This window comes from Balaenoptera borealis (assembly GCF_965194805.1).
Source record: "Balaenoptera borealis genome assembly, chromosome: 19".
Lineage (NCBI taxonomy): Eukaryota > Metazoa > Chordata > Mammalia > Artiodactyla > Balaenopteridae > Balaenoptera > Balaenoptera borealis.
The window spans coordinates 4779719-4806935 of NC_138878.1; the positions used below are offsets into that span (position 1 = coordinate 4779719).

At 46.7% G+C, this 27217-nt stretch overlaps 1 protein-coding gene and 1 long non-coding RNA gene across 5 annotated transcripts; one reads left to right on the top strand and one right to left on the bottom strand.

Annotated features, from left to right (window-relative positions):
- Positions 1 to 244: 244 nt before the first annotated feature.
- DNAAF1 (dynein axonemal assembly factor 1) lies at positions 245 to 27144 on the bottom strand. 2 transcript variants are annotated; one of them, XM_082366582.1, is made up of 12 exons: positions 26881 to 27142; positions 24635 to 24770; positions 24093 to 24184; positions 22243 to 22464; positions 21938 to 22104; positions 18868 to 18989; positions 10141 to 10307; positions 8557 to 8814; positions 4339 to 4448; positions 2616 to 2672; positions 1352 to 1724; positions 245 to 570 (listed from the first exon to the last, which is right to left on the bottom strand). In XM_082366582.1, the coding sequence occupies exons 1-12, from the start codon at positions 27002 to 27004 to the stop codon at positions 464 to 466; spliced, it is 1935 nt and encodes a 644-aa protein (XP_082222708.1). In that variant the 5' UTR covers positions 27005 to 27142; the 3' UTR covers positions 245 to 463. The 2 variants fall into 2 exon arrangements, with proteins under 2 accessions (XP_082222708.1, XP_082222707.1); XM_082366581.1 differs by having other exon boundaries at positions 245 to 1724; positions 26881 to 27144.
- Positions 1721 to 8884, top strand: LOC309616247. 3 transcript variants are annotated; one of them, XR_014237387.1, is made up of 5 exons: positions 1721 to 2560; positions 2666 to 2855; positions 6091 to 6291; positions 7086 to 7283; positions 8752 to 8884. It is a non-coding gene; the product is annotated as an uncharacterized lncRNA (long non-coding RNA). The 3 variants fall into 3 exon arrangements; XR_014237386.1 differs by having other exon boundaries at positions 6091 to 7283; XR_014237388.1 differs by lacking the exon at positions 8752 to 8884 and adding an exon at positions 7364 to 7532 and having other exon boundaries at positions 6091 to 7283.
- Positions 27145 to 27217: the final 73 nt, after the last annotated feature.

Sequence of the window (27217 nt, forward strand, 5' to 3'; positions counted from 1 at the left end):
TTCGCTTCCTCCGCAGCTCTGTGGCTCCGGTGAAGAGTCTGCCCTCTTGCAGGGAAAACACCCCCTGGGAATGACACAGGGCCCTGGGGCGGGACCTAGGTTTCTGATCACATGTGAAGAGAGGAATGGTCCTTGTCTCGGGTACCTGATGAAGTGAATCACGTGTGACTCACCGAACATCAAATAAGCCAATAACATGGGGACTTGTGTGGGTGCTAGAATGTTTACAGTGCTCAAGGAGACATTTACAGTTACATGGTTTATTCTGCAAATAACCAGGGGTTGTGTTAGGCTTTGAGAGCAGGGAGCACAGAGCCTTCCACGTCCGGGGCCCTGCACGCCCTCAGTAACCGCAGCTCTTTGAAGGGAAGGGGAGCCCAGGCAAGGGGGTGACCTGCCCCTGCTGGGGGGTCAGGCCGGGGCCTGTCCCTGTTAGTCCAAGAACAGAGGGGCTGCCTTGGGCTCAGTCCAGGCCAAATTCAATGTCGCCCCAGTCTTCTCTGGCCTTGGGCTCCGGGCACTCCTCAGGCTCCGTCTCAGACTGGACTTCATCCTTTTCAGGGCTGTTTCCTAAAGAGCCAGGAAATGGGTAACTCGGTGTTCTTGGGAAGTGCGGCCAGCCCTCACACCTTCCCGCGTGCTGGCCTCGGGGCAGCTACGCAAGCTGGTGTTCAGCAAGAAGCCTGGCTGCCATCCGGTGTGGATTACAGCGGGCGTTGTCTGCGTTCAACAGCTCCCGAGTTGCCTACCCGGAGGCACAAAGCTGAACACAGAGCTACCCCCAGTGCGCTTGTGACCAGCAAGCACTAGCCAGCTTCCCCCAAAGTGCCTCTCCCTGGTCATGGGCACAGGCCCCAGCGCCAGGCCGGCGGGCATGTCAGGGTGTGGCTTTACCGGTCCCACCCAGCCGGGCACTGTGGGCACCGTCCCCGCCTGCTGAAGCTCCCTTCCCGGCCAGCACCATCTCACAGTCATTCATCCTGGTCCTGGGCCTTCACATGGAAGACCCACACCCTCCGGCCAGCTGTCACCCTCGTTTTGTCCCATATTCCCAGCTGCGGTATCACCGGTCCCCTCCTTCCCTCAGCAGCCTTGGTCTGGAAGGGCCAAGGATGGGGAAGGTCGGGGAGGGGGTCGGTCTGGCAGCTCGTTGGCCCCGGCCGACGACTTAGGAACATGCTCTAGCGATTTCCGTGGTCTCTGGAGAGGTCGTGAGTGACCCCTCTGAGAACCCGGGTATTCCTAGGGCAAAGGCCCAGGTGGCCACCCGCTCTGGGTTTGGGTGGTCCACAGTCCATTTCCCCCTGAGAAGCTTTTGGCCCCTGTAGCCTTGAAAGTTGGGTGACACTACCTGGAGGGGAGGCCAGAAGCAGGTCCCCATCCCTGTCCTCGCTGCACGGGGCTGGCGCGGCTTCCCTTTCGCAGGCTGGGGGCCAGGGTGGTCGCCCTGAAGGCTCATCGTCGTCCAGCTCCTGGATCAGTGGGCGAGGGGCCTTGGTGTCTCTCCTGTGGGTTTCCAAGTCCCTCTCTGCTGCTGCTTTAAATATGCCTGTAAAGGGCGTCTCCGTCTCGGCCTTCCTGCAGGTGTCCTTGGAGACTGCGAATATATTGGAAAGGGTGTCTGTGGATGTGTTTTCCAGCACTGGGAGTGAGGTGTAGTCTAGTTCAGGGTCACTGTCGTCACTCAGGCTCGAGATGGCTGTAATCTTTGGAAAGCACATCTTCTGTTAAAAGAGAAAAGATGTATTTGAACATTTCTGTTTTCACCATAGTCTCTAAAATGCACAATGCTAATTCGGCTTTTTTATTCCATCACACTGTGGGCCCGAGGGAGCACAGCACTCGCTGCTTGAAAATCCGGCCTCAGGATGGACACTCCTTGGCAGCCGTCTGTGAGCCCTAGAGACCACGGTGAGCTCTGCAGCCAGGTCTCCACTCCCTCCGGCCCTCGTCAGGTCTCCGTGTGGTACGGCCCTCGCCCACTCTGTTCCTGCTGCACCAACACCCTCCTGGGTCCCTGAACGGTTCATCTGTGAGCCTTGGCTTCTGACGGGCTCCGCCTTCACCCGGCCACCTAGTCGTGCTTTGGAGGTCAGGCCCCCACGGAACTGTGGTCTCCTGTGTCTGTGTCCCTCCTTCGATGACGAGCTCCTGCCCTGAGATTACACCTTAGGCTTCCCTCTCCTTGGGCCCCCCAGGGATGGCCCACACTGGCTCTCAGTACCGCCAGAGGGAGGAGGGTTGGGTCACCTTGGGAGAGGTCCCTATAGGGCCTTCTATGCTCTCCTCCCTCCCTTCCCCTGCCCGTGTGTCGCTGTGGTACAGACATTCACTAGATGAACATACGGATACATCAAAAGGATAGAAAAAATGTTCAGATAATTATGTACAGAACATGATTATTAAAAATCAGTGATAAAAGATCTGTTCAAAAAAACCAAAGCGGCTAGTGGTGAAGCCTCAGCAAGGGGAGCAACAGTAAACAGCCGCATTTCCTTAGGTGAGGCGAGAAGGCTTCAAGCACCAAGCACAAAGGGCTTGCAGCTTCCCGAGATACCTGGTCAGTGACGGGGCTGGAAGGGAAGGTGGGACTGGGGGGATGTGTGAGAGGTCACCTTGTGCTGGTCTCCCGGAGATCCGCCCGCATCCACGTCTTCCAAGTCAGGCAGGTCCTGGAAGAGAAGACGACCCCCGTCAGCAGGAGGGCACGCTCCCAACGCCCGGTCCACGGGCCAGACGCGGCCGCACAGCCAACCAAGCCTGCGCTACGTGCTCCGAGTGTGGAGGGGCCCGCGGAGTGACCCAGGCCACTCAGGCCACGTGCACGCTCGAAACACACGCAGAGGCAACACCAGGTACCTGGATCTGATCGGTGAAAGATTTGCAAGGTGTGACATGTTTCAAAAATTTCCACCTCTTTCTCCACTTCACTTTGGTGTTACTCACCCAGTTCATCTGGGGGGAGACGTACCTCCTATACACAAATTTGTCTTAGGACTCTATGTGGCATAAAACGAGTCTATTTTGGACCTCCCCCAAAGTAGGGGGGCTTTTCTGTTTTGTGCTGTGCTTGGGGGTATCTTCATCTATAGCACCCCGTCCAGCGTGTGAGGCAGGCACAGTGTGTGGTTAGATGCATGGGCTCTGGAGCCACACTGCCTGCGTTGCTACTCCTGCTCCATCGTTGCCTGTCTGTGTAGCCTTGGGCAAGTTGCTTAACCTCTCTGTTTCTCAATTTCCTCATCTGTAAAATGGGGATGACAATGGTACCTATGTCTTAGAGTTATTGGAAGGGTTAAATCAATCGATAACAAGATGTGTTTAAAATAGTGCCGGACAAAGAGGAAGAACAGTCAGTACTAGCTTAGTGTTGGGGTCCTGTATACGGTCAGTTATCAAATGTTAGGGAAGAATTGCCCACTTTTGTTTGTCATATGTATATGTAGGCCCAGAAAACCAGAAACCCACTCTGAATATTGGCTGTACTCAGTTGAACACTTATTGAGCCACGTGAAATTGTGAGGTTGGGAATGAAACACCCGTGTAGGAGTTTATGGAAGAAGCGGGCGGGGGCAGGCGAAGCTGCGCGCACGGCTTGAACAGAAGGAGCTCACTCGTGGGCAGAGAGGCGGGCCGTCCTCCGGGCGAGCAGGGTGTGAGGCTACAGGTGGGGGGCACCGGCCCCCACCCCTCGCCCCACCAAAGCACCGTTCCCGGGGGTCATGGCAAAGTGTGTACGTCCCCGGAGACCCATTCCTGTGGGCACAGCATGTCAAACTGTTATCAGAGCGGAAGGGCTTCAGGGAGGAGGGCCATGCTCCGGGCCGTGATCAGTCCCAAGGTCAGGCGGCCCCTCACTGAACAAGCCCCAGGGGACGGGCCGCTGGACAGCCAGGCCAGGCCAGGGTGCAGGAGCAGCGAGAAGCCAGGAGGACGGGCAGCTGTCCACAGAGGATGAGGCTCTGACGATCAAGGGCAGCTTTCGCAACAGTTGTGTATACGGCCAGCCAGGCAGAGCTGCTTTCAGTGTAGCTTCTTTGGGGAAAACACGTCAAGAGTTTTGTAGACGTAGTTCAAGGGGACTCATCTGGGCCATCGCTTCTCAGTCTTGAAGGTGCACAGGCACGGACCCCCCTGGGGGAGGGCTTATTAACTGCAGGTTCTGAGCAGTGGGTCTGGGGTGGGGCCCGGGGTTCTGCCTCCTAAGCAGCCCTCAGGGGAGACCATGCCTGCTGGCCCAAGGGCCACACTCTGGGCAGCGAGGATTTGGAAGTTCTGTGTCTGATCTGATACCGGCTGTACCGCAGGTACTTCTCTGCAGATGCACCAATTACGTACGTCGATGAAGAGCTTCTCCTTCGTCTCCAGTCGGATGGCTTCCAAGTCTTCAGCTCCACAGAGCTCTGTACCTGATGCACTTTCAGTGGCCACAGTCTGGGGAGCTGATTCTAAGGAACAACAAAGAGTTATATTAATCTTGGAGTTAGTTTCATACATGGTGGACAGACGGGCAAACCTGAGGTTAAGGCGATTCCAAGAGGAAGGACAAAACCCTCGGGTCTGAAAGCCTCCAGCCCCTGTGACAGGAGCTGCAAGAATCCCAGGTTAGGACAAGATTATGTCTGAAAGGAAAGGGAGACAGCTGCCCCCTTTCTGGAGCCTGGAGATGGAAGCACCAGCCAGGAATCCGTGAAGAATACGCAGGAACCTTGGAAAAGGCATGATTGATGGGCCAGGAGATGAAGAAAGAAAGGCCGTGGTGCCAAAGGCCAAGTTTCACAGCCCCTCCTGCTGCACGAGCGTCAGGGAGACCTGTGAAGTCACCGCAGGGTTGCCTGTGGAACGTGGAGTCCAGACGGGGCTTGTCTTCCTCCCCCAGGCCCCTCCTGTCCTGCCCTCTGCTTCCTCTCCGGTCTCCATGATTAGAGATGAATAGCCCCGCTCTGCTCATGACACGCTGGTCCGCTGTCTGCCCTGAGGACTGGCCGTGCCCAGTTTGACTCGAGAGCCACATTGGGGCACCCGTTTAGAATGAAACAAGGGGGACTTCCCTGGTGGCACAGCGGTTAAGAATCCACCTGCCAGTGCAGGGGACACGGGTTCAATCCTTGGTCCGGGAAGATCCCACATGTCGCAGAGCAGCTAAGCCCGTGCACCACAACTACTGACCCTGCTCTCTAGAGCCCGCGAGCCGCAGCTACTGAACACGCGTGCCACAAGTACTGAAGCCCGCGCGCCTAGAGCCCATGCTCCGCAACAAGAGAAGCCACCGCAATGAGAAGCCCGCGCACCGCAACGAAGAGTAGCCCCCGCTCACCACAACTGGAGAAAGCCTGCACGCAGCAACGAAGACCCAACGCAGCCAAAAATAAATAAATAAATAAAATAGGCAAAGTAGATAAATAGACGTTAAAAAAAAAGAATGATATGAGGAAGTGGGCAGGGGCTTCCGGGGCTGCTGTGGACGATCCCAGGCCCACCTCCCAGGCCCGGTTTGTCGTGGTCTCTTCCACTTGGCTGTGCCCGTGGCTTCGCAGCTTCTAATTACGACAGCAGTCTGCTTCCCCTCCAACGATCCCTTCCCCCGGACCCCTGTGTCCTGCTCGTGGCACCGTGGCATCCAGCTTCCCAGCCAGCAGAAGCTTTAGTCCAGGCAGCTGCCAAGTCCCTTTGTTTCCTAAAACCTACCTGCTTAGGCTTTGTGTGCCGGGAAAAGGCAAGGCAGGGAAGAGACTACAGTTGTTGGGCGTGTTCCTTACGTTGCCTCATGCGATCCGTGGCAGAGACTGTTCCCACTTCGCAGGGGCTAGAACGGGCTCCGAGAGGTTTTGTGGCTTGCTTGATGTGGCTCAGCTGGTTACGGGGCTGGACTTGGGTCTGACCTCAGGGTGTCTGTCTAGAAAATTTGCTGCCTCGCCTGTTCACAGAGTGTTTTAGTGAAACGCGTGTGTCATCCTCTGTACCGTTTTGGTGACCACTGGAAGGACGCTAAGGCTCCTCTAGACAGAGTGTCGTCAGATAGAGGTGGGACACGTGTGTCTCCGTGACAGTATGCGCTCACATCACGTTTCCCCTGGTCCTGATACTTAGACTCCACATCGGGATGGGGAGCTATTCAAGCCTCCGAGCCCTGACTCGGTCCCCAGGCAGCCTTCCCTGGTTCCTGACTCCATGATGAGAGAGGATGAGCCCAGGAAACGCAGCAGAGCTGCTCGTACCGTTTATCCTTTTCCTGCATCCTTCACTAGGCCTCGTGACTTGTAAGGAAAGACGGTGCGCCATGCAAGAAAGGTAAATGGAAAAGTGATTTTTTTTAAACAGATGGCTTTTATATTTAAATTTGCTTTTCTTGGGGTTGAGTAACTTGCATGGAAGAGGGACCTCCTTGTTCTGACAGCCCAGCTCCCCTCTTGGGACTCAGGACACCCAGAGGGTTTAGCTCAGTAGGGAGGGGACTATGGGGGAGGGGTGGGCAGCAAAGGCCCTGGGGGCTTAAAAGCAGGGAGGATGGCAGTGAATCGAGATAGAGACCAGCTTGGCCTCTGCGGGCAGATCTGGCTTCAGTTCTGCCCCCACTATCACTTGCTGTGTGACGTGGAGCAGGTTACTTCACCTCTCTGAGCCCCAGTTGCCAACTCAGTAACATGGGTTAATGGTGAGAGCACCTGATCGTGGGACTTTGGGGAGGCTAAGCTGGAAGTCATGGCCTTGGCTGACATGTTAGATAAACATCTGGCTGTGCCTCCCTCTTCCGACCTGCCGCAGGTTGCCAGCTCCTTGTTAAATGTGCCCCTCGTTCAGGAAGGCAATTGATGGTTTCACTCATAGAAACTCTGCTTCTAGGCTAGGTGCAGTTTCAAGGCAAAAAAACTTACCGGAGGGGGAGTGAGGATGCAGGCAAAACCTTGTATCCGGATCTCAGAATACACGTGCCAACACCTGCATCAGTAGTTCAGAGAATGGCCTTTTCCCATGTGTTTAATACATGATTAGTGCCCCTTTTAAATAATAAAACCTATAACATCGCCATCTGTGGGAAGCTTGAGGGAAAACGTGACCCTTGTCTAGTAGAAATTCTCTCCCAGAAACCAAGGAGTGACCAGGTCTTGGAGGGTCTACAATCCCATCCAGCAAAGTGGTGCCAGGAGCTATAGAAAGCAGGGCTTCAGTGCCTCCCAAGGGAAATTAAATCAAGGCAAGTCACGCTTCTCATAGATGCATTGCAGCCGCACGCAGTCTCACGGCAAAGTCAGAAGAGGAGCTGCGGCAGCCACCTGACAAGTGTGAGTTGGGCATCAGAGGGATGCGCGGGGCATGTCCCCCTCCCCGGGAGCCTGTTCTCTCTGTGACTCTGGCTGTTTAGATCCCACGCACTTTCCTGCTCCTTCCCTGCTCTCCGCCCACTGCTCCTGCCTCACCTGCTGGGACCCCGGGGGACTTCATGAGCTCCAGCATCCCTGATGGGGGCCAGGGCCATGGATGTCAGCACAGTCACAGGTCACCTCACTCCCTACACCACCCCTCCTTCCTAAGGTGCGTTTCTATTTCCCACAGACATCTTGTTAAAGACTCTAGGCTACAAGATAAATTTTTCAGATGTTACTGAACAAAACGGGGGTGGGTAGTAAATCCCAGTGAATAATGAAGCACTGATTGTTTGGGGGTATGGAGTGGCCAGTAAGGTTTTGAACAGAATAATTAAAATAGAGCTCAGTTGAGTTAATCTTTGAGGATAGTCTGCCCTGCCATTATCTTCAGCTGGAAAGATAATTCACCCATCTCTGGTGCCCTGGGGTGTGGCCTTTGCCCCCCCGGCAGTCTAGAGACTAGGGTTACTTCGAGGTCTCTCCCAGACAGTGGGGGCCAGACCAAATGACCTCCCCAGATGGACCTCAAATCCTGCTCAGGCTGGGAACGGAAGGTTCGGGTCTCCCAGGGCTGCACAGACACAGCAGTAATGGGCAGTGTCCAGGGCCGAGTCCTGGGTCTATCTGTTAGTCAGCAGGGCCCCAGGAACTTGGGAGAACCTGCCAGTGGGCTGCCCTTCTAGGTCAGCATCATCCACTGTGGTAGCTACGGCCGCGCACCTGCAATGTGGCCAGTACTCCTGAGGGGCCGGGTTTTAAATTTTATTTAATCGTGTCTACTTTTAATTCATTTCAGTTGAAAAAATGAAGCAGCCCAAAACAACCTGCTTCTTTTCATAGAGATGCATTTCACCTTAACTATTCAAAAGTGAGCATGTGAATTGAGATGTGCTATAAGTGGCATATACAGGCTGGATTTTGAAGACTTAGTGTCAAAAGGGGGAAAATATCTCATGAATAATTTTATGATGATATAAGTTATTATATTTTAGATGTACTGGGTTAGATCAAATACACTGTTAGCGTCTCACCCATTTGTTTGCACCCTGTTGAAGCTGATACTAGAAATGCAGTCCTGGCTCCCCTTGGGGTTCTAGATAACTCGCAGACCCAGCAGTCAGAAGTGGAAACCCGAGGCCCCCAGATGGGTGCTGGCCCAGCGACACCCCTGTTGTTCGCAACCACCTACCTTCCCAGGCAGCTCCGGGGCTCGGTGGCGGGGCCTCGGCAGGGTGCGCCCCTCCTGGCTCTCCGTCAGCATCCACAGGCAGCTCCTCCGGGAGACGCGACTCTTCTGACTTTTCTGGGAATAGCTCGTCCTTGGCCTCGAAGCTCTCCTTGACAGACAGCTCCGTCTTCTGCCACCTTTCTCTGTCCTCTGCAGGCGCTTCCTCCCCTTCCACACTGGCGCCCAGGTCCCCGGCACTGTCTGGCGTGAGCACCTCCCCTGAACAGAAGTCCACAGTGAGCTGGGAACATCCTGGGAGGACAAGGGGGACCTGCGGCGAACTGCCGGGATGGTCATCAGAGCGCTGTTTAGGTGCTAAATACACGGGCTGGAAGTCCACCGGGCGATGCCTAGCGCGTGCACTGCCGGCACAGGACACAGCCACTAGAAAGCTGTGCAGGGGGCTCTTAGGAGACGCAGGCTGAGGTGTTTGGGGTTAAGGGCCACAATGTCTGCCTTTGCTTTCAAATGGCTCAGCAGAACAGGAAAGACTGTGTGCATGTGTGCCCATGTGTGCCAAAATATGAACAACCTTCCGATCTAAACAGACAATTCAGCTGTTCATTTTAACTATTCTTTAAGCTTTTCTTAAAACTTGAAAAATATCAAAAGTAAAAGTTGGGAAAAGGGAAATAAAACCATGCTACAGGGGAACGTCTATTTTATGGGACTATTATGCTGATTCAAAAGAGTAGGCAAAAAGCAATATAGCTATGCCAGGGGCTTCCCTGGTGGCACAGTGGTTAAGAATCCGCCTGCCAATGCAGGGGACACAGGTTCGAGCCCTGGTCTGGGAAGATCCCACATGCCACAGAGCAACAAAGCCCGTGTGCCACAGCTACTGAGCCTGTGCTCTAGAGCCTGCGAGCCACAACTACTGAGCCCATGCACCACAACTACTGAGCCCATGCACCACAACTACTGAGCCTGCACGCCTAGAGCCCGTGCTCCACTACAAGAGAAGCCACCGCAGTGAGAAGCCAGTGCACTGCAAAGAAGAGTAGCCCCTGCTCACCTCAACTAGAGAAAGCCTGCGTGCAGCAATGAAGACCCAATGTGGCCAAAAATAAATACATTAAATAAATAAATTTATATATATAAAAAAGAAAGCAATATAGCTATGACATTTTTTTCTATTAAAAAAAAAATATGTGTTACATGCATGAGGAAAAGCCAGGAAATACCCGCACTGAATACTGAGCGGTTCTTGCTATGATACTGTTATTACTCTTGCCTTTCTATGTTTTCTATGTGTAGCGTATTCACATTTTGTAATTAGGTGAAAAACACTAAATGTCATTTAAAAGCACACATAGAGACTCTGGCTCTTCTACTGGGTGTAAGAGGAGGAAGGGGGTTCCTACTTAACAAGGTGCCCTGAGCACCGTCCTTGCATGAGGTCAAGGGCAGGTGGATCCGCAGGTACATGAACGAATGGTCCCCACCCCCCACCCCCAGTCCCCGAGATGAAAGACTGTGAGTTCAACAGCCCAGATTTTTAATCTAAACGGAGCTCAGGGTCCTCCTTGTGTCTCAAGCATGCACCTTGCTCTTGGCTTGCTTTCTGCCGTTTCCTCTCCTCAGCCTGGCGCTTGATTGCGGCTAAGGCCTCAATGCTGTCTGTGATCTTCTTCCGCTCTCTGCTCTCCCACTGCTGTCTCTCCTCCTTCTCAGCTGTGTACCCTCCTCGTGCCCAGGCCTCTGCACAAGCTCTGTTTAGGAGTATTAAAAACAAAAAACAAACAAGAACACCCCAGAAATTGGGGAGGTTTGAATTGTCACAGGTTCGAAGTAAATCCAAAACATATACTATCTGACCAAACTTGCTCATTTTCCCCAAAATCAAACTAAAGGCACAGGACATATGACTGCAAGGATACATATTAACACATGCACATTTTAATCTTTAAACTCTAGTGGTTTGCAAAGCCTTCCAGATATGAGGCCAAGAGCACAAGTGACAAAAGAAAAAAATAGAGAAATTGGACTCCACCAAAATTAAAAATGTGTGTCATGCAAAGAATACTATAAATAAAAGGCAACCCACAGAATGGGTATGCAAATCATACACCTGATCGGGGGTTGTATCTAGAATATATAAAGACCTATTGCAACTCATTAATACAAAGATGACTTAAAAACGGGAAGAGGTTAAAAGAATGAGAAGACAAACTGCACTGGGAGAAAATATTTGCAAGAAAGATAACTGAAAAATGGCTTGTATCCAAAACATACAAAGAACTATTAAAACTCAAAAATGAAAAAGCACACACATTTTAAAAAGTGGGCAAAAGAGCTGGACACCTCACCAAAGAAGACAGGCAGGTGGCAAACAAGCTCATCATCATAGGACGTCAGGAAAGTGCAAATTAAACCAATGAGATGCCACTTGACACTCAATAGAACGGCTAAAATCCAGAACACTGACAACACCAAATGCCGGGAAGGCTGTGCAGCGACAGGAACGCTCCTTCATTGCTGGTGGGAATGCAAAATAGCGCAGCCCCTTGGAAGACAGCCTGGCAATTACAAAGCAAACATAATCTTACATGTAATCCAGCAATCGTGCTCCTAAGTATTTACTCAAATGCGTTGAAAACAAATGTCCACACACAAAACCCTGCACACGAACATTGATAGCAGCACTGTTCACGACAGCCAAAAAGTGGAAGCAACCCAAATGTCCATCAGCTGACAGATAAAGAAAATGTGGGCTGAGATAGCCTCATCCACCACAGGGCAGACAGCAGAAGCAAGAAGAACTACAATTCTGCAGCCTGTGGAACGAAAACCACATCCACAGAAAGACGAGATGAAAAGGCAGAGGGCTATGTACCAGATGAAGGAACAAGATAAAACCCCAGAAAAACAACTAAATGAAGTGGAGATAGGCAACCTTCCAGAAAAAGATTTCAGAAAAATGATAGTGAAGATGATCCAGGACCTCAGAAAAAGAATGGAGGCAAAGATCGAGAAGATGCAAGAAATGTTTATCAAAGACCTAGAAGAAATAAAGAACAAATACCTAGAATAATTAACAAACAGAGATGAACAATACAATAACTGAAATGAAAAATACAGTAGAAGGAATGAATAGCAGAATAACTGAGGCAGAAGAATGGATAAGTGACCTGGAAGACAGAATGGTGGAATTCACTGTCACAGAACACAATAAAGAAAAAAGAATGAAAAGAAATGAAGACAGCCTAAGAGACCTCTGGGACAACATTAAACGCACCAACATTCACATTATAGGCGTCCCAGAAGGAGAAGAGAGAGAGAAAGGACCCAAGAAAATATATGAAGAGATTATAGTCGAAAACGTCCCTAACATGGGAAAGGAAATAGCCACCCAAGTCCAGGAAGTGCAGAGAGTCCCAGGCAGGAGAAACCCAAAGAGAAACACGCTGAGACGCACAGTAATCAAACTGACAAAAATTAAAGACAAAAATTATTAAAAGCAACAAGGGAAAAATGACAATTAACATACAAGGGAACTCCCATAAGGTTAACAGCTGATTTCGCAGCAGAAACTCTACGAGCCAGAAGGGAGTGGCAATGATATATTTAAAGTGATGAAAGGGAAGAACCTACAACCAAGATTACTCTACCCGGCAAGGATCTCATTCAGATTCGACGGAGAAATCAAAAGCTTTACAGACAAGCAAAAGCTAAGAGAATTCAGCACCACCAAACCAGCTCTACAACAAATGCTAAAGGAACTTCTCTGAGTGGGAAACACAACAGAAGAAAAGAACCTATAAAAACAAACCCAAAACAATTAAGAAAATGGTCATAGGAACATACATATCGATAATTACCTTAAACGTGAATGGATTAAATGCTTCAACCAAAAGACACAGGCTTGCTGAATGGATACAAAAACAAGACCCATATATATTCTGTCTACAAGAGACCCACTTCAGACCTAGGGACACATACAGACTGAAAATGAGGGGATGGAAAAAGATATTCCATGCAAATGGAAATCAAAAGAAGGCTGGAGTAGCAATACTCATTTCAGATAAAATAGACTTTAAAATAAAGAATGTTACAAGAGACAAGGAAGGACACTATATAATGATCAAGGGATCAACGCAAGAAGACGCTATAACAATTATAAATATATATGCACCCAACATAGGAGCACCTCAATACATAAGGCAACTGCTAACAGCTATAAAAGAGGAAATCGACAGTAACACAATAATAGTGGGGGACTTTAACACCTCACTTACACCAATGGACAGATCATCCTGACAGAAAATTAATAAGGAAACACAAGCTTTAAATGACACAATAGACCAGATAGATATAACTGATATTTATAGGACATTCCATCCAAAACCAGCAGATTACACTTTTTTCTCAAGTGCGCACGGAACATTCTCCAGGATAGATCACATCTTGGGTCACAAATCAAGCCTCAGTAAAATTAAGAAAATTGAAATCATATCAAGCATCTTTTCTGACCACAACGCTATGAGATTAGAAATGAATCACAGGGAAAAAAATGTAAAAAACGCAAACACATGGAGGCTAAACAATACGTTACTAAATAAGAGATCACTGAAGAAATCAAAGAGGAAATCAAAAAATACCTACAAACAAATGACAATGAAAACACTATGATCCAAAACCTATGGCTTGCAGCAAAAGCAGTTCTAAGAGGGAAGTTTATAGCTATACAAGCTTACCTCAAGAAACAAGAAAAATCTCAAATAAACAATCTAACCTTACACCTAAAGGAACTAGAGAAAGAAGAACAAACAAAACCCATAGTTAGTAGAAGGAAAGAAATCATAAAGATCAGAGCCGAAATAAATGAAATAGAAACAAAGAAAACAATAGCAAAGATCAATGAAACTAAAAGCTGGTTCTTTGAGAAGATAAACAAAATTGATAAACCATTAGCCAGACTCATCAAGAAAAAGAGGGAGAGGACTCAAATCAATAAAATTAGAAATGAAAAAGGAGAAGTTACAACAGACACCACAGAAATACAAAGCATCCTAAGAGACTACTACAAGCAACTCTATGCCAATAAAATGGACAACCTGGAAGAAATGGACAAATTTCTTAGAAAGGTATAACCTTCCAAGACTGAACCTGGAAGAAATAGAAAATATGAACAGACCAATCACAAGTAATGAAATTGAAACTGTGATTAAATATCTTCCAACAAACAGAAGTCCAGGACCAGATGGCTTCACAGGTGAATTCTATCAAACATTTAGAGAAGAGCTAACACCCATCCTTCTCAAATTCTTCCAAAAAATTGCAGAGGAAGGAACACTCCCAAACTCATTCTATGAGGCCACCATCACCCTGATACCAAAACCAGACAAAGATACTACAAAAAAATAAAATTGCAGACCAATATCACTGATGAATATAGATGCAAAAATCCTCAACAAAATACTAGCAAATAGAATCCAACAACACATGAAAAGGATCATACACCATGATCAAGTGGGATTTATCCCAGGGATGCAAGGATTCTTCAATATAGGCAAATCAATCAATGTGATACACCATATTAACAAATTGAAGAATAAAAACCATATGATCATCTCAATAGATGCAGAAAAAGCTTTTGACAAAATTCAACACCCATTTATGATAAAAACTCTCCAGAAAGTGGGCATAGAGGGAACCTACCTCAACATAATAAAGGCCATATACAACAAACCCACAGCAAACATCATTCTCAATGGTGAAACACTGAAAGCATTTCCTCTAAGATCAGGAACAAGACAAGATGTCCACTCTCACCACTATTATTCAACATAGTTTTGGAAGTCCTAGCCACGGCAATCAGAGAAGAAAAAGAAATAAAAGGAATACAAATTGGAAAAGAAGAAGTAAAACTGTCACTGTTTGCAGATGACAAGATACTATACATAGAGAATCCTAAAGATGCCACCAGAAAACTACTAGAGCTAATCAATGAATGTGGTAAAGTTGCAGGATACAAAATTAATGCACAGAAATCTCTTGCATTCCTATACACTAATGATGAAAAATCTGAAAGAGAAATTAAGGAAACACTCCCATTTACCACTGCAACAAAAAGAATAAAATACCTAGGAATAAACCTACCTAGGGAGACAAAAGCCCTGCATGCAGAAAACTATAAGACACGGATGAAAGAAATTAAAGATGATACCAACAGATGGAGAGATATACCATGTTCTTGGATTGGAAGAATCAATATTGTGAAAATGACTATACTACCCAAAGCAATCTACAGATTCAATGCAATCCCTATCAAATTACCAATGGCATTTTTTACAGAACTAGAACAAAAAATCTTAAAATTTGTATGGAGACACAAAAGATCCCGAATAGCCAAAGCAGTCTTGAGGGAAAAAAACGGAGCTGGAGGAATCAGACTCCCTGACTTCAGACTATATTACAAAGCTACAGTAATCAAGACAATATGGTACAGGCACAAAAACAGAAACATAGATCAATGGAACAACATAGAAAGCCCAGAGATAAACCCACGCACCTATGGTCAACTAATCTATGACAAAGGGGGCAAAGATATACAAAGGAGAAAAGACAGTCTCTTCAATAAGTGGTGCTGGGAAAACTGGACAGTTACATGTAAAAGAATGAAATTAGAACACTCCCTAACACCATACACAAAAATAAACTCAAAATGGATTCGAGACCTAAATGTAAGACTGGACACTGTAAAACTCTTAGAGGAAAACATAGGAAGAACACTCTTTGACATAAATCACAGCAAGATCTTTTTTGATCCACCTCCTAGAGTAATGGAAATAAAAACAAAAATAAACAAATGGGACCTAATGAAACTTAAAAGCTTTTGCACAGCAAAGGAAACCATAAACAAGATGAAAAGACAATCCTCAGAATGGGAGAAAACATTTGCAAACGAATCAACGGACAAAGGATTAATCTCCAAAATATATAAACAGCTCATGCAGCTCAATATTAAAAAAACAAACAACCCAATCTAAAAATGGGCAGAAGACTTTAATAGACATTTCTCCAAAGAAGACATACAGATGGCCAAGAAGCACATGAAAAGCTGCTCAACATCACTAATTATTAGAGAAACACAAAACTACAATGAGGTATCACCTCACACCAGTTAGAATGGGCTTCATCAGAAAACCTACAAACAACAAATGCTGGAGAGGGTGTGGAGAAAAGGGAACCCTCTTGCACTGTTGGTGGGAATGTAAACTGATACAGCCACTATGGAGAACAGTATGGAGTTTCCTTAGAAAACTAAAAATAGAATTACCATATGATCCAGCAATCCCACTACTGGGCATATACCCAGAGAAAACCACAATTCAAAAAGACACATGCACCCCAATGTTCACTGCAGCACTATTTACAATAGCCAGGTCATGGAAGCAACCTAAATGCCCATTGACAGACGAATGGATAAAGAAGTTGTGGTACATATATACAGTGGAATATGACTCAGCCATAAAAAGGAACGAAATTGGGTCATTTGTTGAGACGTGGATGGAGCTAGAGGCTGTCATACAGAGTGAAGTCAGTCAGAAAGAGAAAAACAATTATCGTGTATTAATGCATATATGTGGAATCTACAAAAACGGTACAGATGAACCGGTTTGCAAGGCAGAAATAGAGACACAGATGTAGAGAACAAACGTATGGACACCAAGGGGGGAAAGTGGCAGGGGTGGTGGTGGTGTGATGAATTGGGAGATTGGGATTGACATATACACACTAATATGTATAAAATGGATAACTAATAAGAGCCTGCTGTATAAAAAAAAAATGTGGGCTTTCCAAATGGAATATTATTTCACAGCATTATTTTGGAAGTATTTACTGACACAGGGTGCAATGTGGGTGAACCTTTAAAATATGCTCAGTGAAAGAAGCCATTCACAAAAGACCACATATCGTATGATTCCATTTATAGGAAATGCCCAGAATAGGCAAATCCAGAGAGATAGAAAGTAGATTTGTGGTTGCCAGGGGCTGGCAGAGCGGGGTTGGGGAGTGACTGCTAATAAGTAAGGGCTACTTTTTGGGGTGATAAAAATATTCTAAAATTGATTGTGGGGTGTGGTTGGACAACTCTATGAACATACTAAAAAACCACTGAATTGTACACTTGAAATGGGTGAACTGTTCTAGGGGCTGGAGATACAGCAGGTAACATAAGAGATGACATCGCTTGCTCTGTTAGAGCTGCCCTTTTATGGGGAAACAAGTATGTCAGAGGTGGATGTGTCTTGAGAAATCAGGCTGAAGAGACAGCAGGTGGAAGTGGCAAAGGTGCTACTTAGATAGGTGGTCACTCATGGAGCTCTTCAGAAGATGACAGGTGAGCAGACACCTGCAAACACCTGTGAAGAGCATCCCAGGTGGAGAGAATATCAAGGGCCCAGTGTGGAACAGCTAGAGAGTGCTGGAATGAGGCTTCAAACCCAGGTGAACCCAACTCCTGAAGAGAAGTCATGCTGCACCGTCCAGGGCGGGGGTCTCCCTGCTGAGGGCCCAGCTCAGGTCCCTGTTTACACTTTCCTGCTGGGCGGCACTGCCGCAGTGTGGGGACTCACAATCCTCCGGGACAGCCGCTCCCGCTGGTTCCCTCCTCCTACCAGCTGGTACCTGCTTAAGTCCCAGGTGATACTAACAGATACTCACAAGGACCCCACGGTCAGTATTGTCCCCACTTTCTGGATGAGGAACCTGAAGCTGGGGAGGTTGGCGCTCAGCTACGGGCACAGGACCCGCAGCTGCAGAGCTGGGCTTGGAGGTCCACCCGCAGGCCCTGCCCGCCCGCTTTCCCCCTGAACATCCAGGGCTCAGTGCTGGGGAAACGGATGCATCTCAGCCCAACTGCCCAGAAGCAGGGATCCTGGTTCTCTTACCTGGTCCAAGTGGAGGCTCCCCATTCCGATTGAAATCTGTGTTAGTTTGACTAAAATTTGTGAGTTCAAAAACATACTACCAGCTACGTTTCTTTTTAAGTGTTGGAAAATTCAGATTTGCACTTCCCTTCAGGCCATCCCAGTTACTGAGGTTTTATTCTAAGCTGGAATGAATGAATAGTGGCCTCAATCAAAAAGTAAATTAAGGGAATTTCCTGGAAGTCCAGTGGTTAGGACTCTGTGCTTTCACTGCCGAGGGCGAGGGTTTGATCTCTGGTCAGGGAACTAAGATCCCACAAGCCACGAGGCGCGGCCAAAAAGAAAAAAAAAGGTAAATTAAAAACCCAGATAAAAGCAGTGATGATACACATGGCAGTCCCAGGTTCAATATTCTTGATATGCAAAGAGCTCTTATGAATCAGTAAGAAAAAGCATCCCCCCAAAAGGAAACTGGGAAGAAATCATGAATGCAATACTCATAGAGAAGGAAACATAAATGCCTGACAAAGGTAGTAAAAATGACCAACTTCATCAGTTACCCAAAAATGCAAATTTAAAACGAGGTACTGGGACTTCCCTGATGGTGCAGTGGTTAAGAATCTGCCTGCCAATGCAGGGGACACGGGTTCGAGCCCTGGACAGGGAAGATCCCACGTGCCGCAGAGCAACTAAGCTCATGCACCACAACTACTGAGCCTGCGCTCTAGAGCCCGCGAGCCACAACTACTGAGCCCATGTGCCACAACTACTGAAGCCCTTGTGCCCTAGAGCCCGTGCTCTGCAACAAGAGAAGACACTGCAATGAGAAGCCCGCACACCGCAATGAAGGGTAGCCCCTGCTCACCGCAACTAGAGAAAGCCCGCACGCAGCAACAAAGACCCAATGCAGCCAAAAAATATATAAATGAATAAAAATTAAATAAATAAAACGAGGTACCACCTTCACTCATCAATTGGCCTGGCAAAGATTTTTTTTTTTTTTTTTTTACATGGCTGTGTCTGGGGAAGTTATAAGTTGATACAAACATTCTAGAAAACAATTAGAAAATATTTAAAAACACTTTTTAAAAGTCTCAAACCACAGTCTTTAATCCAATAATACAACTCAGGGTTCCATCCTAAGGAAATAACCGGCCACGAGATCAGAGACTTATATAGAAGGATAATTATCAAGGGATTATGAAAAATCTATGAATAAGTGCTCAAAGACAGAATTTCCTATTATAAACAATCATGTAAGCCATTAAACCTATTTCACTGGAATATTTAATGATGTGTGGAAATGCTCAAAAATCAGAAATTTTTAAAAGTTTAATATTGAGCATGCTCAACTATTACCTATTAAGTATGATCAAAAGGCTTTTCGTTTCCTTACCTGTCCTTTGGAAAAACTGGTCTATCATCCAGGTATGTTAAACGTTTTAGTCGAACAGTGACTGTCCTTCGATAATTAGGGATGTTCCTGATCACTGGGTTTCCCATCAAATTCAGTACACGCTGGAAGCACACAGGCAGAACCACATTAATCACTGAAAAATGGATGCGATTAAAACAGTTAATATGTGCAGTGCTCTGAAAATAAATAAACAGGGAGTGTCGACATCAAATCATGAAGACGGTATCAGAGAAGGCAGAGGCTTTCTTTGTTTCTGCGCCATCAGAACTGTCCCGAGAATTGGGCAGCCCTTTCTTCTATTACACTTGAACTTCAGATCCTAACTCTCATCGTCCTTCCAGAACAATATTGGAAAACACTTCCTGAGGCCTTTACCCAAGGGCAGTGATTGCATTAGTTTTGTTCGCCCAATCTCTTTTACTGAAATTAATCTCCAATTGATCGTTTTCTGTCCTTCCCAGCCAGGACCCATTTTAAGAAAATGTACACAGCAGCTAGACAGATAAGAAGTGGTGACTGAGGAGATAGGATGCAAAGTGCCTGCTTATCTACTGCCAGGCTTATAGGTCTCCTGGATGTCAAGTTGGGACCAGGAAAGGGAAAGTGACACAGCAGTGCCAGTGTGCTGTCCCCCCCGCCTTTAGATACTGTCACCTCCCCTCCTGCCGATGAAACTCAAGAAGGTGAATGGTCAAGGTGACATGTGGGTGAAACATTTAACATTGGTTTGCCTGAACTGGCGAAATGTTTTTCATATCTAAAGTGATTTTTCTTGTTCAGGAAAATAAATATACTGGTTCAAGTGACCTGTTCTGTGGGGCTGAGTGGGGGGAGCACTGTGCCCCAGGGGCAGGGACTAAAGGGCTGCGTGTGTATGGAGAATGTAAAAGCCATCACAAAACAACCATGAGGCAGACTGTTCTTGTTATGGGTTGAATTGCGTCCCCCCAGCAAACTCATATGCTGAAGTCCTAACCCCCAGCGCCTCAGAATGTGACTGTATTTGGAGACAGGGTCTTTGAAGAGGTGATTAAGATTAAATGATGTCATTAGGGTGGGGCATGATCCAATAGGTCCTTGTAAGAAGAGGAGATTAGGACACAGAGACACACACCGAGAAGGCCATATGAGGACCCAGGGAGAAGACGGCCGTCTACATGCCAAGGAGAGAGGCCTCAGGAGAAATCAACCCTGCTGACACCTTGATCTCGGACTTCTAGCCTCCAGAATCATGAGAAAATAAATTTCTGTTGTTTAAGCCACTCAGTCTGGTACTTTGTTATGGCAGCCAGGCCAAAAAAAGGTATTATAATACAGCTTTATATTATCACCATATACTGGTGATAATATAAATTCTAAATTAGTCTTTGGTGACAGTCTGCTCTACAGATTGTTCTTGAACTATGATTTGCTTACTGTTTTTCTTTAAATGGACTCACTTTTTCCTTCTTATCCATACCCTAAGCACTAAACAGTGAACTCAAGTTTTTTGTGTGCTATTTGGAATATTTTTTCCTAGTTCACATGACAACACATATACACTAAAAAGCAAGGAAGTCGTCAAAGGCTGCTGGAGTTGAGTCCAAAGGACACAGGAGCCGCCTGGAGGGGTTGCAACAGGCCAGAAGATGGACCATTCAATCACCCCAAATTAAAATGACAGCAAGGGTGAAGTCATATCAAATACTGTATCTGTAAATCTTTGTGTTCACGATGAAAACGTGAACCTTTAGAGGTTCAACCTCATTGTCACCTTTAGAGGTTCCTACGTTCTTGACTCATTTCTCTGAAAAGGAATACATTAAAAAAAAAAAACCAACAAGCATTTATCCTAGCTTTTTCTTTCTTTTTTAAAAAATATTTATTTATTTATTTGGTTGCACTGGGTCTTAGTTGTGGCAGGTGGGCTCCTTAGTTGCGGCTCACGGGCTCCTTAGTTGCAGCTCACTGGCTCCTTAGCTGTGGCATGTGAACTCTTAGTTGCGGCATGCATGTGGGATCCAGTTCCCTGACCAGGGATCGAACCCAGGCCCCCTGCATTGGGAGCACGGAGTCTTACCCACTGTGCCACCAGGGAAGTCCCTACCCCAGCCTTTTCTATATGCACTTTATATTAGGGAGGCATGAATTGATGAGCAAAACTGCTCTTTGTGGAAGCATTCCAGCTAATAGGTGCAGAAGGAATAAGACACTTAGAATATGGTCACTGTGTGACCCCTAATGAAATCACACATGGAGGCAACGTGCATCGGGAGCTGCAGGAACAATCAGGGGAAGGGTTGATGAGGGACTTCATGAAGGCTAGATCTGATTGACAGCAGCCAAACCCACGAATCAAGCTTAAAGTTACAAAAAGAGAGGCAACCAGACTTACAGGTGCCCCGACTGATGCAACAGCAAACCTCAAAGTTATATTCTGAGGCTGGATCTGATCAGGTCTCTGGCTCCATCATCATCAGTTTACAAGAGATACTGGGGACAGCAGAACACGTTAAACCACACCATGAGGATGCAGTCAACTGAATCCAGGAAGTGGCTGACAGCCAGAGGAGGGACCTGGTTTCCTCAACAGATTTATGGGGGGGGTGGGGGGGTGGGGGAAAACAGCCAAGGGGAGACTGTGATAGATCAAGAGATTTGAGAGATGCATAATCCAAATACGATGTGTGGATCTGGTTTGGATTTGCAAAACCCAACAGTTAAAGCACATTTTTGAGACAAATGGGGAACACTGAATATGGACTGGTTATTAACTGTCATTCTGATAATATTTTAGATATAATAATAGTATTGTGATGATGCTTTTAAAAAGTCCTTATCTGTCAAGAATACACACTGAAATATTTGTGGGTGAAACGATACGGCACCTGGCATTTCAAACACTCCAGCTAAAAATACAGAGAGGGAAAAAAAAGTGTGATGCGTGTTAAGAAAGCAGGGAGAAAGGAAGGGGGAAGGGAGGGAGGGGAAAGAGAAAACAGATTTGCTGTCTACAGAACACAAGATAACGCAAGTTGTGTGTGTGTGTGTGTGTGTGTGTGTGTTTTACCAAGTCGGGCATGCTCTCGAGGATGCTCAGGATCTCTGGGTCACTCAGCTTGTTGTGGGAAAGGTCAAGGACACAGAGTTTCAAACACTCCTTGAGATGCTGAACGTCTTCCACGGTCTCTAAGTGGTTGTGGGCCATCTGGAGCGTGTTGAGGACCGGCAGGCAGGCTGCAAGGGGAGGTCGGCAGAAGTAAGCGACACAGTTGGAAAAGAATGTTACGAACCTCCGCTAGGAAACGGTGGTGGACGTGGGGGCCTAGAGAACGCCCACCCCCACCCCGCCCCGCCACGGCAGGGCCTTCTTACAGAGGTTTTCAATGGTCTTGATGTAATTGTTGCTGATATTGAGAGCATCCAGTTTCTGCAGAGGTTCTAGGTTCTCGATCTTATGGAGCAAGTTCACTTGCAAGAAGAGGCATCGCAGTTCCGTTTGGGCCTCTAGGTTCTCAATTTTCTGTATTCCGTTGCACTCCAGCCAGAGACAACGCAGCCCTGTGTACTCTTCCAAGTTCTCGATGCGGTCAAAGCCTAGTGGGGAGGAAGGGGGAGTTGGTTAAGCTTCTACACACTCAGAGGCACAGGGGTCACCCTCTTTTTTGCCTATCTGCCCAGCATCCACACGTCCTTCCTCAGTTACACCACTGCCTCTTTGGAGGGACATCCCTGTCCTGATACTACCCCATGGCTCTCTGCAGGGAGCTGGTCACGCTTAGCCAAGTGGAGCCAACCTTCATGAATCCTGGGGAGCTTTGCTGGCTCCATTGGAAAGCGGTAACTTTCTGCTGGAATTGCCAGCCTGGTAGGGTAGAGCCTAACACTGAAGCAGCCACCTTCCCTTCTCGCCTGGGAGTCGGGGGAAGTGAGGGGTGACCTGTCTGAAATGAATGAGCACAAGGGAAAGCAGGGCCAAGGAAAGGGGAGAAACAGCCTCGTGAAGATACGCGGTGAGCACCAGGATCCAGCTGTACCTGAAGCCACTCCAAACTTCGGGTCTGGTTTTACGGTATTTTTCAGTTTTATGAGCCACATTTAAGGTGAGGAAAACAAACATTTTTGTTTCCTTGAGTGACTCATTATAGATTTGTAATTCACGGTGCACCTGCTATTACCAAAACTTTTTCAAAGTCATTTGTTTTGTTGCCTGAAAAGTTTTAACCAGAAGTTTTTATTAAAAAAGGGTAATAGCAACGATGAGGCAGAACCACCCAGCTAAGTCATTCCCAGATTCCTGACCCTCAGAAACAGTATCAAATAATGATAATTTTTTAAGTTGGTAAGTTTGGGGATAATTTGTTAGGCAGCACTAGATAATATAGGCATATCTCTCTCCTAATTCTTCAGAAACCTCTCTAATTCTTTCTACTCGGTCTAACCCACTGGGTCTTCTTCTTCTTCCCACCTCTTAAATATTGGTCCTCTGGGGTCTGCCCTCCTAAGTCATCTTATCACTGTTACATCTAGACATTGGGTGGAGGATTTTGGAGGGGGCAACGTGGAGGTGAGGAGACCAGTTAGGGGTCGTTCCACACCTTTAAAGTAGTTGTGCTGCTGGAGCCCTCCGTGAATCTCCCTGGCACAGCGTGAACCTTCTCACAGTGGCCGCCCTATCCCCCAAGACACCAAAAGCATCTTTACCATATCCGTCTCTGTATCTTCAGCACTTGCCGGGCACACAGAAGGCTCTCAGTAAACATTTACTGAACAAATGAACATAAAGATGGTCTGATGAAGCAGGGTGGCCATCCCAAATTCAGCACAAGGTTGGGAGTTACCACTCTGCTTCCTCATTGCTGGAATAGCCCCGTCTACGAACCTGAACTTAAGTTTGTGTGATACTGGACACCGACACAGTCCTTCACAACGTAACCCTCCCAAGCCCAAAGTATTTACAAGTAGCTACTGGTTCGAAAGAGTATGAGTCCTTTAGCAAATATAAATAAAAGATACCAACGTGTTTCCCTTGAACCCATATTAACTCCAGTCACGTAAGACTTTTTCTTCAAAGAAATATTATTGCTTTTCCATGCATCTCCACTAAACTCTGAAATTTCTACTTAAATATAAGTTAAGAACATCAGATGATCCCTGCGAGTAATTCTTAACACCACTAGAGTCTTTCCACCTGACATGAGGTAGCTCCTCCACCAGACCCTTACCTTTATAGTGTAAATACAGCGTATCGTTCAGTGCTGGGGTAATATAAAGCTTGTGCTTCTTGCACAGTTTTTGTAGAAAATTTTTAGTCATTCTGTTGAATGAAAAACATGAACAAGAAATTTATTTCAATTTGTCAGCTGTAAAATATATCCCATAAATTCTTTGCCACACCCGTTCCGTCCACAAATTCCACAATATTCTATATGCCCAATGACTTTGTTTATAGCTTTCAAGGCTTCATCCAATATTGTGACTTTCAGCCTTCTCAAAAACTGCAAAGTGTGTTCTAATAGAAGTACCTTTGTGTCATCAAGAACTACTCATGTTTCTCTCTCTCCAGGTCCAGCATTAACGTTGTATAGATCGTGGTTAGTTATGCCACAGAGCAATGCCATCCTGACTCTGTGACTAATCCTCAGACATGGGGCCGACTATTTAATCTCTATGAGCCTCAATTTCCCTATCTGGACAAAGGGGTGATTATCACATCCACCTTAGTGGGTAAAAGCGTGCTGTGACTGGCAACAGCACACCCACGTACCTGGGGCCACGATCTTCTTTGTCATCTCTTTGGTGTGCTAAGCGACCATCTGACCAGCTATCACCACTGTGTTTCTGCTCGCTGAGGTAGGAAGTGTCCGAAGGACCCAGGCATGTTTCCTTAGGATCATTAATTTCTGTAAAATAAGAGATTGGTTCTATAGAGATCGAGAAATGTATAAAAAATGTCCCCCAATTTCAACTTGATGAATAACTGTCCACTTTTAGCATGGAACCGGTACTCTTTAAATGTATCACAGTGATTTTTAAAGCACTGATAAGGACTATGAAAATTTCACTTCTAGGCAGATCTTTGATAAAACCTCTTGTACAGCTGGACACGGAGACGTGTGCAAAGATATTCACTTCTGTGTTACTTCTAACAGCCAAAACCTATTAACAATGCAAATGTTCATCCATAGGGACTGGTTAAATAAAGCAACAGATTATTATTCTGCCTTGGAATAGAATGCACTGGAGCTATGTCAATCAATATGGATAATTCGCAGAAACACATATGGAGTGAAAAAAGTTTCATAATAAGCACAGGATATCATTTACATAAATCAAACCCACACAAACCTATGCTATGCATTGTTTAAGGACACATTTTAGATAGATAGATAGATAGATAGGTAGATAGATAGGGAGAGAGACAGACGAGATTGAAAGAACCCACACAAAATTCTGGAGGCGGGGAGAAGGTAATGGGACTAGGAATAGAGGTGGGGTAGGGCAAAAAACATCAAACTTATCTGAAATGTTTTATTTCTTTAAAAAAAGACTTCAGGTACATATGATTAAAATGCTAATCATTTTCAATTCTCGGTGGCGATACATGGGTGTTTGTTATAATGTTCTCTGTTCTTTTTAAAAAGTTCTCAAAAGAGGAGGGAGGACCAAGATAGAGGTAGGGGATTAAGAAATATAAACTACCATCTATAAAATAAATAAGCTACAAGGATGTATTGTACAGCATAGGGAATACAGCCAATATTTTATAGTAACTGTAAATGGCATATAATCTATAAAAATTTTGAATCATTATGTTGTACACCTAAACTAATATAATATTATAAGTCAACTATACTTCAATTTTAAAAAAAGCTCTCAAAAAACACACAAGAAGAAACAAAAATGATGGGAATATCTTTGGTAGAAAGAAAATGAACACGTTCAAATGCACTTATTTTTTTTTAAAAGGTCACTCAAAATTGGCTGATTCAAATGCACTTAATCTTAAGGGCTGTTTGCTGCTGCTCTCTGGGTGTCCCTGTGGACTACCGAATGAGATTCAACACTCCGTGTGTGGGACTGTATCTTATAATTTCCCATTTCCCACTGCATACAATGCCCAGCCACAAGAGGCACGAGATAAAGGTTTGTGGAAGAAAGACTAGGTGCTCAATATACATGATAATTGATTGCTTATATTAGTAACTAGAACTACCATTTATTACTGGCCCAATGTATGCCAGACACTCTAATTATAACTATCTCGCTTGCAAAACAGGAGACTGCCCTATACAGAGCTTAAGCTCTGGGCAAACAGCCATAAAGCCGGCAAGTTGCAGAGGGGTAGTGTGAACCCAGCAGGAGTGGCTTCAAACCTGTGTCTGTGCACAGAGAAACATGGCTTCCCTACAGCAACTCTTACAGGGCTTGCCTGGACAGTCAATGCTCAAGATATATTTGTTGGCTGGGTTCAAAAAATGAGACACAAATCAAGTAGTTTCTTTACCAGTCCCTAAAAAGTTTCCCTTACAGTCCAAGCCAAGCAGGAGCGGAGGCTGTTTTCTAAGCCCATTCCGGAAAACTTTGTTGAGGAGTCACGTCAGAAGCACCAGCTCGTCATTCACTCTGTCTACCACAGGTCAGGCACTGGACCGGCCACTGCCAGTTCAATCAGGATGTCCTGCCCTGACATAGCTTGTCGTCTAGAGGGGGAGAGAGCCTTTGATCTTACATGGTGCCGGCAATAAAGGGAAACAGTCAAAACATTAAAAAGTTGGGCGCTGGGGAGAATGGTGTGTTCGGTGAGGGCTTGGGCTCTGGAGTCAGACTGTCCAGGCGTGAGTCTGTTCTGTCAGTGACTGGCTGAGGGTAATCTGTTTGGAGCAAGTTCTATAACCTCTTTAAGTTCCAGGTTCCTCATCTGTATGAAACTGCTGGCTGTGAAGACTAGGTGTGTGGTGCTGGGGCGCAGCCCGTCGCCCCCCCTCGCCTCCCTGGGGCGGCTGTCGGCACCTTCCTTGCGGTCCCCTTGGCCTGCGTTCCTGTGGTCACCCGCCGACTCCTCCAAGCCCGGCTCCCGCGCGCAGTCCTGCTCCGCTCCCCCGTCCGCCACGGGCTCCGAGGCCTCGCGGTGCATGTTTATTCCGGAAACACTGAACACCCCGTAGCAGTGGGGAAGCCCGGTTGTGTGAGATCTCTACGTCCTCCAGCCCGCCAGGCCACTCTGCGTCTGCGTCTGCGTCGTTGGCAGCCCTACGCTTCCCTGGTACCCCCCCCCCCGGCAACCGCTGCGCACGCGCACTCGGGATGCCGGGGGCGGGTCCCGTAACGGCCCCGCCCCCAGCGCGTG

Bases quoted from the DNA above. Each gene is read 5' to 3' on its own strand.
- DNAAF1 (XM_082366581.1), bottom strand. From the start codon at position 27,004: ATGCACCGCGAGGCCTCGGAGCCCGTGGCGGACGGGGGAGCGGAGCAG. The intron at 4,449-8,556 runs GTAGGTGGTTGC...GTTGTTCCTTAG, and splicing joins CCCCGGAGCTGCCTGGGAAG to AATCAGCTCCCCAGACTGTG. The intron at 2,673-4,338 runs GTACGTAATTGG...CTTCTCTTCCAG, and splicing joins AGGAGAAGCTCTTCATCGAC to GACCTGCCTGACTTGGAAGA.